Source organism: Balaenoptera ricei, chromosome 2 (genome assembly GCF_028023285.1).
Source record: "Balaenoptera ricei isolate mBalRic1 chromosome 2, mBalRic1.hap2, whole genome shotgun sequence".
Classification (NCBI taxonomy): Eukaryota; Metazoa; Chordata; class Mammalia; order Artiodactyla; family Balaenopteridae; genus Balaenoptera; species Balaenoptera ricei.
This window is the reverse complement of record NC_082640.1, coordinates 108,948,493-108,961,484: the sequence shown is the minus strand read 5'-3', so window position 1 is coordinate 108,961,484 and position 12,992 is coordinate 108,948,493. Positions and strand designations below refer to the sequence as shown.

At 36.3% G+C, this 12,992-nt stretch overlaps 1 protein-coding gene and 1 long non-coding RNA gene across 6 annotated transcripts in view; one reads left to right on the top strand and one right to left on the bottom strand.

The window, feature by feature from the left end:
• Window positions 1–12,210, bottom strand: part of DPH6 (diphthamine biosynthesis 6) — a 177,587-nt gene extending 165,377 nt beyond the window's left edge. For 2 of the 3 annotated variants that reach the window (XM_059913676.1, XM_059913677.1), the window contains exons 1-3: window positions 12,109–12,201; window positions 8,730–8,824; window positions 3,610–3,803 (exon numbers count right to left, since the gene is read on the bottom strand). In XM_059913676.1, the coding sequence (XP_059769659.1) occupies window positions 3,610–3,803; window positions 8,730–8,824; window positions 12,109–12,149 (330 nt within the window). In that variant the 5' untranslated portion in view covers window positions 12,150–12,201. Of the gene's footprint in view, window positions 1–3,609; window positions 3,804–8,729; window positions 8,825–12,108 lie in introns of all 3 variants that reach the window. The other variant, XM_059913679.1, reaches the window with a different exon arrangement.
• The window catches only part of LOC132359517 (uncharacterized), a 583,379-nt gene continuing 582,514 nt past the window's right edge, over window positions 12,128–12,992 (top strand). Inside the window, exon 1 of one of the 3 annotated variants that reach the window (XR_009500864.1) lies at window positions 12,128–12,445. This is a non-coding gene — a long non-coding RNA (uncharacterized LOC132359517). The remainder of the gene's footprint in view (window positions 12,446–12,992) is intronic. The other 2 variants (XR_009500863.1, XR_009500862.1) reach the window with 2 other exon arrangements.

Genomic DNA, 12,992 nt, shown 5'->3' with positions numbered 1-12,992 from the left:
TCTGATCAGTGAGGGTACCAGCAAAAGGGAATAAAGAAAGTCAAGGGGGGTAAATCATCAAACAAATAATGAAAGAGCATTTTGCAGAGTCATCCTCACACTGCAATTCTATTGACTCTGCCATTTTTTGTGTGTCATATTTGACAGCACGTTCTCTTCCCTGCCTCCCCCAAAAAAAGCCACAACAGTTCTAGGTCTCACATCCACACATCCCTCTGCACAGGAGAAAGACCTTATCTTCTGCCAACAATCCATCATCTTAGGCTTCATTCTATTTGGTACAATGCAGGTTAACAAAATCATCCCTGACCTAATGGCTATGGCCAGAATGCCATGTTGTGACTGGCTTTCACCTGCATTAATGCCACCCTAAACCATCATTAAGAGAAAGAGGACAGAGATATGCTGCTACTCAATAGGAAGTTGCAGAAGGGATACAGGGGAAACAACCTTCAATGTCCAGTGCACTGTTGTGACATTTCAGCATGTCAAACATAAAGACACAATCATAAAAGATAACAGAGAAGAAAAACGAGTCAGCTGGGGCTTCCCTGGTGGTGCAGTGGTTAAGAATCCGCCTGCCAATGCAGGGGACACAGGTTTGAGTCCTGGTCCGGGAAGAACCCACGTGCCGCAGAGCAACTGAGCCCGTGCGCCACAACTACTGAGCCTGCATGCCACAACTACTGAAGCCCGCATGCCTAGAGCCTATGCTCTGCAACAAGAGAAGCCACCACAATGAGAAGCCCATGCACAGCAATGAAGAGTAGCCCTAGCTCGACGCAACCAAAGAAAACCTGCGTGCAGCAACGAAGACACAACGCAGCCAAAAATAAATAAATAAATTAATTAATTAATTAATTTAAAAAAAGAGTCAGCTAAAAAGGAACAAATATCATATTAGCATCAAACTTCTCACTGGCAAAATGCTAGGGGACAATGGAGCAATGCCTTCAATGATTTGAGGAAAAATGACCTTCATTCTAAAATATTAAATTCAACCAATTTATCAATCAAATATGAGGGCAGAATAAGAACGTTTTCAAAATGCAAGGATTTGAAAGTAACTTCTCTAAGGCAGTCTCTTAATGACGGATTCCACTGAAATTAGGGAATAAACCAAGAAAGAGGGCGATATGAGATCCAGTAAGAAGTGGCACCCAACAGGTGGAGAAAGAAAGAATACATGATCCCTAAACATATTCTCTATAGAGATATGATGTTTAGATGTATCCTTCAGTAACTATTTCATTGCTTTATGTGACTTAAAAGGAAAACACCCACACAATTTGAAAATTACTATATTTTCAGGAAATAATACAAGTTATCTATATACCAAACTAATCCAGATGAGAACCAAAATGACATTTTAATATTAAAGAAATTCTAAAGAATAAAAGACTAGCTATATGATAACCAGATATTTTGAAAACAGCTTGATATAAATATATATATATAAATATATATAAATATATATATATATATATATATATATATATATATATATATACACATACCTGTCATAATCACCTGACAATCTATGAGACATAAAGGCTTATTGTATTTCTATTAGTTTTCATGACTTCTAGAAAATAGTTAGGAAACTTTTAATTCTGTAAATTCTTTCAAGTCTTTCTACTTATTTTCAGCAATTAGTCAATTAAACTCTTTGCAAAAACAAGTACCTCCTACTCAAAAATTAGCTCTAATATTTGGGGGGGAAAAAGAGTTTACAAAAACAAAAGACTGACATACATATGAAAGTCACAAAACTGCAACCTGTTATAAATTAATGTTTAAAATGAAAATGAATCTAAATGCTTTCAATTCTTCATTAATATTCAAAGGATTAAAAAAATGCAATTCCATCTTTTCCTTAGAACAAGTGAAGTCTAACTTGAAGAATTATAGCTCCTCTCAATTCGTTTTTTCCATAATTACTCAATTATTCATTAGACTATGTAAGACCACTATTGGAATCTTTGCACCGTGTTTTATAAATGGATTTAACTATAAAAGCCTGGTTATACAATCTCTTCCATAAAAGCAATATATTTCCAATATTTATGTCCTTAAAATATCCTATAGTAAAATTAATATTTTTGCACAGAAAAAGAAGGAACTATTTAGTCCCAGACAACCTGATAACATCTCTTTCAGCTATAGTTATAATTATCATGTACGAACTTCCAAAGCAGAAGTTGTCAAGATTTAACATTAGCATTAATTTATGTCGTAACTGACGGTTACTATAAAGATAATGGCAAAGCATCCATTTCTCCAAAGACAGCATGGATTGAAAGGGAAATTTCTTCTTAATTACTACTAATCAGCCCATTTTTAATTAAATTGATTAGTAATTTATTATCTTTCCCTTTCTTGGAAGCCTGTTATTATCACGTAGTTTCTCCAAAGTTATCAGTTATCAGTGATTTTTAAGCAATACAATTACCTCTAGTGTTGAGTCCCACCATTCTGTAATATTGGTTTATGCTAAAAACTTAATACACAGTTTCTCTGTACCCTGAGAAAGAAATTTTGAAAATGCAGAATTTGCGCTCAGTATTTCACACCTCAAAGTGAATGCTGTCAAGGTCTTAGTTGTGCACATGGGGAGAAGTGAAAACTTCTTTTATGCCTTCCCCTTTGTTTGATAATCAGAATAGTTGTTATTAGCATGTACATCCCCAGAGGGAAGAAATCAGGTCCCTGTGATTTCCTTTGAAAAGTATCTACTTCTTAGGCCATCCATAACTAGACAGTAAATTATGTAACAATTCTAAGTGTTTTCCCTACCAGTTTCTTTTTAAAGTAATTGACTATCAATGAGAATGAAAAGATAAAAGATAACTGCTTTTATCCTTTTAAAAGGATCTCTATTAATTAACATTTACTAAGTATAGTACTTACTAGATATATGAGTCCCATACTTTCTCTCCTAAATTTTCTGTCTAGAGAAATTAATAATGAATACACATTGACTGCCAAACTCTTATATACAAGGACTTAAGTATTTAATTCATACCTCTTACTAACTTAAAGTAAGGCTCAGTCTCTCCCTTTCTTTAGGTCTATTTAAATTTCACCATATCAGAAAGGTCTTGCTTAACCACACCCTGCCATCACTCGTGAGCACCTTGACTCTGCTTCATACTTCTTCATAGTACTCTTCACCACCAAGCATATAATTTGTTTATTGTCTGTCTCCTTCTACTGGAAAGTAAGCTCCAACAAAACAGGACTTTGTTTGATCTGTTCATTGCCCTATCCTCAGTGCCTAGAACTATATATAACAAGCACATAGTAGGTATTCAAAAAGTACTTGCTAAAATCATGACTGAAAGGCCATCAGCTCCAAAATCCTAAGGAGAACTTAATTAAATATCATTTGATAGTTATGGGTGCCAGAGTACACCAAAAGTTCTATTTTTAAATACTATGTAATATAAAGGCATAGTAATAGTTTTCTATCCAAAAAGACAAAATATCCTTTCAAAGGATAGTTGGGCTACTAGCAGTTGTAAATTATTTATTACTAAATAATTCAGTAAATGTAATTTACTAAATTACACACTAAATTCAGTAAAGGTAATTAGTTACTCTGCATACCTTAACAAGTTTCAAAAGCTCATAAAGATCTTCAACCTCATCACCTTCACATTTGGTGTACACTCGTCCTGTATCCATGCTCTTTCCTCTTATGGTGCGGCGATAGAGGGGGAGAGCCATTGCTTCTGCATACAAATCAATGGCGTGATGACCCACTGTCTGATACATGTAGCTATCCAGTTCATCTGACCCCACTGCAACAATTAAAGTAGAAATAATCAGTCAAACAGAGTGAAAGAGAGTGGATTTGAAAGTCCACTGAAGTTTTACTGCTTGGAGAGCAGTCAACACAATTTAAAAGCTTACTACACTATATCTCTCTTCAGTTATTAAATGAAATAAAATATATAAGAGTTACACATTTGTTCAAGCTGCATCCAGTTCACATCAGCTCTGGTCATTTCTTCTGCAATTAGAAATACAAGTATATATAAATTTTTAAAACTATATATAGAACGTTTAAAGAGAAGAGTAATGTATCCAGCAAATTTTGAATAGTTTATTTGATTAAAGATTTTATTACATAAATATTTTTTCAAATCATTCAAAGTTATTCATGAAGTCACCTAGAGTTGTAGAAGAAACTCTTAATTAAATATGTACTTAGTTAATAAGTGACAAATATTTGTAAGAAAAAAATTTAGATGCTCTTGATATATTCTATATTTTTACTTCAATAAAACATATAAACATATATAAATTCAGTATTGTTAGAGCAGTTACAAATGTGTATAGAAACATAACTTAAGCTAATAAGTAACACAATCACTGGTTGCCACAAGATTCCAAAAATATCAGTGAGCGAAATATTCAAAACAGATGAGTCACATCAGACTTTTTGGTGATACAAATAAACTTAGAAATATATTGGAATATGCTTTCTGATTTCTTAACACTCTTTTTTTTAGAAAAAGGAATCATGAATATACACAAAGATTATCTGCAAAGATGTTCATCACAGCATTGTTTATAACAGATTAAAATGATAGTATATTCACATAATAAAATACTATGCAGCCATTCATATAATTTTGAAGAGGAGTATTTTCTAAAGTATGTTCTGCAGAATAGAAATTCCATGAGATATTAATAGGTATTGGATGAAAAAAAAGGACTCTGTGGTCAAATAAATTTATAAAAAATGAGGATAAACCATATTAAACAGGTGTTTTAACTGCAGTTCTTCCTAGGCTATTCTTCTTTAAGGTGCTCTAACAAGGGGAGAGTGTATGAATTATCTCTCTAAGTTATCTATCCACAGAACACTTATATTTTCATAGGGTATTTGTGTTCCAAACACAATATCTAGAAAATGCTATGGTAGAATAGTACTTAATGACAGGGAAAATGGTCACAATACATTATTAAGTTTTCAAAAAGTTACAAAACAATGTTTGACATATATGTGTTTCTATATGCATATATGCCAAGCAGGTCTAGGCTTTCCACTGTATGTGAAAGAATTCTATCAAAAGGCATGAAAAATGATATTGTAAGGGCCCTTCAATAATCAAAACTGCCACCATATGCTATCAGATTTTGGCTCACCAGATTTCTGAACCCACAGAACAGACTGGCTTCCATGTACTCACATTATTATTATAAATCTGTCTAGTCCTGGTCCCAGTAGGAAGGAGAGATATAGCTAAAGTTACCTAAAAACCTTTCAGATTACCTTCATCTCAAGTTTAAACTAGATCTTTAAATGTATTAGTTTTAAAGGCAATTAATACAATCGAATTAATATATTTAAATAACTTTGAGCTACTTAGCAAGAAACTTCCTGATGTTAGCCTAATAATTAGAACACTTTACTGACTTCAAAAACCTGGAAGACAATTTTCCTTTAAGGCTCCATTTAGTCCCAACCACAATGTAACTTTTATTAATGGAAGCTACATAGCAACAATGGTATGAGAGCAAATAAAACCAAAAGGCTCCACTGTTGCCTGAAACACTTCAATTAACACACCACAAAAGTTCCTACTACAAATTTAAAGAGATGGCTTTATGAATTTTATGACAAGTTCACATTTATCCCCATTAATGGGGATAAAGTCTTTTCCAGACTACCCATTGAAAACTCAGTGCTGTGAATTTACTTTAACCAACTTTGTACTGAAGTCATCTCTACCAGTCATTCTTCATTAAGATTCCTTTTACGTGGTTGGGGGAAAAAGTCAGTCAGTGATTCATTCAATAATCACCAACTTCCTGCTGACTTTAAATCACGATTAGCTAAACCCTCTCCATCTACCAACCCACAGCCATCTATTCTCTTCCATTACAATGAGAGTTGCCTCTGATTTTTTCCAGCTTTTACTTTGTAATATTCCAATTCCATTTACTACTAAATTTTTTCTCACTAACAATATTCTAAATAAATAGTTCCATTCCATATGAGGCGTAATTTAAAGATATACTTTGCGTGTCATCTTACCACTCTGCTAGTGAACCCAGAGCACATGGAAGGTTATAAAGACAGTCCTTAACTTGGTTAAGGTTAGGATTTTTGGTTAAATGGTTAAATGTAGGATTTTTCAACTTTACGATGGTACAAAAGCAATACGCATTCAGTAAAAACTGTACTTCGACTTTTGAAGTCTCATCTTTTCCCAGGCTAGTGATACGTGGTCGATACTCTGTGTGATGCCCAGCAGAGAGCCACAGCTCCCAGTCAGTCACACGATCACAAGGGTTAACAACCAATACACTTAGAACCATTCTGTACCCATACAACCATTCTGTTTTTCACTTCCACACACTACAGAATTCAATAAACCACATAAGATATTCAACACTTTATCATGAAATACGCTTTGTGTTAGATGTTTTTGCCCAGTGGTAGCCTAATGTAAGTGTTCTAAGCACAGTTAAGGTCGGCTAGACTAAGCTATGATGATCAGTAGGTTAGGTGTATTAAATGAATTTATGACAGGATATTTTCAACTTATGTTATTTCAACATAAGCCTACTGTAAGTCAAGGAAGCTCTGTACGTTAATGATTCAGTACAAGGTAACTGTAATAATTCATATAGAAAAGCTGAAGATAGAAACTCCAGGGAATGAAATTATATCATGTACGTATTATATATTATATAAAACAATCTGCTTTTTAAATCCCAACACCTCTAAAGATAGAAAGCTTAAAAAACTCACTTGCCTGACTGGCCACAAGGGATAAGAAAATTCTTTCCTTTGGTAACAGAACACAACCTGCAAGGAAATTCTGCTTCTTCTTTTATAATATAGAAGTTATAGTATAGTTCCCACTCACCCTTAGTGAAAGAATTTTCTCTTTATTATTTAAAGTCAGAAATAGGAGGTTATTTTCTAAACATATAACTTCGAAAAAGCTATTATTATTAATCATCAGAAGCCCAGTACAAAATCCTAAAGTGTATGTTTACCCCTTATCCTCTACAGAACCTCCACAGGACCTGTTCTATTTCTTCCTATAAAATATTTCTAATCTCTATCTTCCCCACTTCACTTCCAGCATTACTTGGGTCTTAATCAGAGAAGGAAAGAAAATTCAAATATCTGACTGAAATAACTGCTCGCTCTTGCAGGGCTAATTCTAGTTAGTTCATTATTCATCTGTCCATCAATAAACCTTGAGTGAATGCTTATCAGAGGCACAGAGTTGTCCTGTGCTGAGGAACAATTAAAGGAACACAAAAGATATGACCTCTCCTCTCAAGAAGCTTACAAACAACCTATTTGGGCATAAAGAAAAAAAAAGAAAAAGACAAAATAAATAGAAAACAACTGTAAAATGATATAAAAACAAAAATTCAATATACTGCCAGCACTGAGGAAGGAAGGAAGGAAGGAAGGAAGGAAGGAAGGAAGGAAGGAAGGAAGGAAGGAAGGAAATATTTAGTGCTAGATGCAGATTCAACTAAATTTACTGGGTGCCTACTTCATGCCAGGAACTATGATTAGGGTTTTCACTAATAATTCATCCTAAAATAATAGTAGAGCAAAAGCATGGAATCTTGAAAGAAGTTAAGTAAAGGGGATGATAAAACGATCTTACTAGAAAAGTAGTAATAGAGTTAGACAAGTGTTAATCTTGCCCTATTACATTTTAGCAGTTAATATCTATGGTTGTATGGGTATAATAAAAGAGTATAAAAAGCAAATCAGTGAATATTTTTCTTTTTTTAAAAGTCTGATTGGGAAAAAAAATTATAATTATGTGTGGTGATGGATGTTAAGTAAACTTATTGTGGTAATCATTTCACAATATATATATATATACACCAAATCATTATGTTATACACCTAAAACTAATACAGTGCTACACATCAATTATATCTCAATTAAAAAAAAGATATTGTTGCTGTTTGAATTGTGTCGCTCCCAAATTCCTGTGCTAAAGTCCTAAAGGTCATTGCAGACATAATTAGTTAAGATGAGGTCATTAGGGTAAGGCCTTTATCCAGTATGATTGGTGTCCTTATTAAAAGAGGAAATCTGGACACTGACATGGGCACAGAGAAAAAACAGTTCTAAATGGGGACATTTCATGGGAGAAAAACTGAAAAAAGTAGCTAAAATAAGGTCTATGGATTATTTGTAGATGTCCTTATTACCACAGACAAATAAAAAGTAGAAATACATTGCTCTATGGCTCTCTCAAGTCTCACACATTTAGCTTACATCTAAGGTGGCTAAACTGGATGCTTTTAATAACAAAATTCATATATTATCATTTATTAATATATGTCTTAACTTCCCAAGATCCAAGAAGCTGTACCTTATTTAACTGTGCATTGCCAACAACACTTGGAAAAGTGTTGTAGTAGAAGAGCAGTGCACTCTGAAGTAAGAGGATTCAAGTGTCAGCTCTGCAAGTTTATTCTAGCTATTTCACCTTGGACAAATTTATAAAACTCTAAGCTTCAGTATCTTTGTCTAATAAAACTTTCTAGGCGTTCTTGCGAGGAGTAAAGGATATGTAATCGAAAACACTTAGCATAGAACATAGCAGGTAATCAGTGCTAAAGATATATGAGTTCCTTTTATTGTTTGCATACTGCATACAATAGAATGCGATTATGAGGTTGGAGTTTCAGTCATTTAGAGAACTTTCTGATAGTTATACACTTACCTTGGTTTTCAGGTGGTCTTAGATTTGCTAAAGCAACAATCTGATGCCCAGCATCAATGCACTGCATCATATTATAACAGCTGTCCTTCCCACCACTAAAAAATAAATAAAGAAATAGATGAGACAAATATCAGGTTACTGACCATTATTTGACATAGACTCATTAGATATCGAAATAGAACACATTTTTTCAGCTTTTCAGAATATTTGAGGGACTATTTTACATTAGAATGCAAAAAACACATGTAATTTCCATAGCATACGCAACTGATCAAACGAATCTGATTATCTAAGGCTGCTACTCACAAGGGCTTATGAAATTATATGCCGTTATAACAAAGACTATGCTAAACAAAAAATGGTAACTCTTTGGTTTGTGATAGTGGCTTTGCTTAATATATAAAGTGTTTTGCAAATAAAATATGATTTAATTTTACATTTCAGTTAAACTATTATATATACTTCTCAGATGAAATTTTCTATGAAAAAGTAGGAAAAAACATCTGTTCTGTTCCACTTTAAGAACTCTAACAAGGGTCACCATCACCAATTAAAGGATCAAATTAAAGATCTGAGATCCAATCAAATGACAAAGTTTGATGTACTTGGTGGGTTCAAATTCTGTAGAGGTTGAAAGCAAAATGCTGAATTACACTGCTAAAGTTAAACATCAGTACTATCAGTACTTCATCTTTCAGCCATCACTACATATGATGGCAGGATAAGGCCTGAGTCATAAATCTAACAAACAGATTGACAGGAAATTCTAAATTCTGGTACCAAATCTACCTACCTGGCAAATCACTTATTCAAGACCAATAGTCATTCATCTGTAACAAGGTTGAATGGCAACCTCTATACTATTTCAGTTTAGTGCTCTGTTGCATGTTTCTTCCTTTGTTTTATCTTTGTCTCTCTTCCTTTGTTTTATTCCTGTTTCCCTTCATTCTAATCTTTGCTAAAATCTGCAAATGTACCCCCAGATAATGTTTAGACCTATTTATAAACAAAGAAACCAAGAGACTGATTACCCTAGAAGTTGGCCATTTTGCCTTTTATTTTAGTTCCCAGCATTTGTCAGCCTCTACCATATTCTGATCAGTAACAATTGTCATTCCAGAACTTCTCAAGGGGAGGGAGACTGCAAGGGGCAAAGTGAAGTTACACATCATGCTCTCTCTCCTCAGCTTCTGATGTTTCCCCCAAGTACCTCTTTCACAACTTCTCCTATTGAACCTCACTGTTTTATTTCCCCAGGACAAGATGATGTAATTCTTTACAATATTTAGAATATTAAAGATTAAAGGGTATACAATCAGAACTTGTCCTTTTATTTTAAAATATGCTAAGATTTCAAATATGATTTTAAGATAGTATTTCCCAAATTGTGTTCTGTGGAACACTAGTGTCCAACAAGTACTCTAAGAACAAAAGGTTTTCAAGGTCAAATTACATTTGGAAAATGCTGAGTACCATACTCACTTCTTAGAACACCACAAAGTACATCAGCATGTTAGGACAGACATCCTTCACAAGATCAGAATTTCAGTTCCCAATTCTGGAATACCAAACTAAGTTACTCAATGTGCTTGGGTTCACATGCTTCATTATAAAATTAGAGAATGGTCTAACTAATCCTCAAGGTGTCATTCAACTGTAAAATTCAATGATGCAATCTTTTGTGTATTAGGAAAATATGCTCTTCATGGTCTAAAGATAATGTAAGAATCTTGGTTTCACTTATTCCCTAGAACACACACACATATCCCATCTCTTAGTGCACACACTAAATATATTTATTGCAAACAGATTCACTGTATTAAGTTTAAATCCAAATACATTCAAGTGTATATGCATACAAATGTATATATGTATTACGTATGCATTCATATTTGTATGTACATATTATGTTCTGTACTCCTACTTATGTCTTCCAACATTTATACAGATCTTACATTTTAGCAACAATTTTCCAACATTGCCTTTTTTTAAAAGTAATTTGCTTTTTTATTATAAAAGTAACATATGCACATTACAGAATATTTAGTGTAATGGATTATACCAATCTTCTTCTCTCCTTCCCTTCAACATTTCTGAGACTTTAGTTAAGTGTCTCACTTTAACGGTTAAACTTTTGGTAAACTGCACGTGGATATGAATTACTCATTTCCTGGACTGCTTTTTGTTCTTACTTATCTAGATCAAATGAAGTCCATAATGTTGGAAGCTTAATCACGTTGTTTACAGAAGAAATTCATTGAAAAAAAAATTATTTTGGCATTATAGTCCAGTATCCTAACAATGGCATTGAAGTAAAAGATGTTATATCGAGTCCTTAATAGGTCACACTATTGTCAGCCAGTATTAATTTCGTAGGTCACTGAACAAAAACTTTCATGAAATCTTCAATGGGCTTTGCATGGTTGCCCTCTATTCATCTCACTCTATACAGAGCCAAAACTCATCAAACAAATGTTCAAGTAGTCTAAATTCCCTTTTGCATTTTGTTGTTTTTTTCCCTTTTGCATTTTGTTGTTTTTTTCCCTTTTGCTTCAGTTTACAGAGTGAGTATGGAGACATTTAAGCTGACCAATCTTTGGTCGTCATAGGACTTAATTTAGACACCTAAACATGATGGGTTACTATAGATTTCAAACTCCTTTTGGAATATGGAGTATGTTACCGTAAGGTCACTTTTCTAAAAGCAATCATGAGTGTCCAAAGCAATGGCAACTGGATCTCAGATAAAACAGGATAATTCCATCTCTATCACTTGAGCACCAAAGTAAAACACATCTATGCCATAAACAGTCCAGTCACTATTGGGACGGCAGGCGAGGGAGAGGTGGTCTTTTAACGGAGGGGGCGGGGCTGGTAACAACCTAGGGAACCAGGCAGGGCCCGAGGACCAGCAGAAGGACTGAAGGGAACTATAAAAGAGGATGAAGAAAGAGAGAAAAGGGTGGGAGAGACTAAGTGGCGTCAAGCAGTGCCCCTCAAACTTCACAGCCCATTACAGTTTTTGAGAATCCGACCCCGAGTCGGGTCGGAGTAATTTAACCAGCTCTCGGGCGGTGAGAGCCAGACATCAGCAGTCGTTTTAAAGAGAAACCAATCTGAACCCAAGTTTGGGGCCCAGAAGACCCAGGAGGCGGCGACGGACAGAAAGGAGGAGCGCCAGCCCGGGACCGGGGACCAGCCGGACCGGGCGGTAGCCCGAAAGCTCCGCCTCTTCCTGCTACCGGGAGGACCCGCCGAGCCCCCGACACGCGGCTTCTGCAGGGACACCGTCAGTTCGGCGGTGGCGGCAGCTCCCGCCGCTCAGCAGAAAGGGACTGGAGACTAGCAGGGAGGAGGAAGGCGGCACCGGGGCGGTTACCTGATCAGAGCCGCGACCCTCATGCTGGGCGCAGCGCGCATGCGTGTGGCGGGGGCGGGGCGCCGCCGCCGCCGTGACGCGCGCAGGTCCTCGCCCGGGTGTTCCTTCCGCCGCCTGTCAGGCGACCGGTGCTGCGGCCCCTGCGGCCGCCCACGGGGCACCTGGGCGCGGAGTACGCGCCACGTTGGCGCCTAGTCCCTGAGGCAGGGACGTCCCGGCCCGGAAAAGAACGCTGTTTAGGCGCGGCCTAACCACCTAAGTGAGGGCACTGAAGCTGCCTGGGGAAGGGCAAGTCCCGCGTCGTCGCGCTCGGGCTCGGAGCCCTGGATTTGTTTGGGTAGGAGAATGTTCAAAGTCCTTTATGCCGCCCATTGAAACACTTGTGGACATGCAAAGGGAAAGCAAGTTGGTCTTTACTTCCTCAGCCACCCACCCACCCCTTCCCCAGAAAGAGCTGCACCCTTTAGCTTTTTAGCTTTTGTCTCCTCAGTGCTTCCAACTTACCTCTGGGGCCACTCCCAGGGCCGCTAGGCTCCCTGTGGTTTGGGCCCTTTGTGTAATAAGCTCAGAAGCTGATTAAGGTTCATCACCAAAGAGCAGTGTCCTTGCAGAAAGAAAATCTAGTTTCTAAATTTATTCACCAAGTATTTATTGAGTGCCTTTATTTACCTGGCGCTGTTTTAGGCTCTTGGGATACATCCGTGAATAAAACAATAACGTCCCGTGGGAGACTGCCAGGTGTGCTTTGCAAGGATAGAGCGGCAAAAATAAACAAAAAAAAACCACCAATCACCTCCCTCCGGGAGTTTACATGGGGGTGGGGAAAGCAGACAGTATACTGCCAAAAGGTTACATAGCGTGTTGAAACATGTTAAGTGCTATGA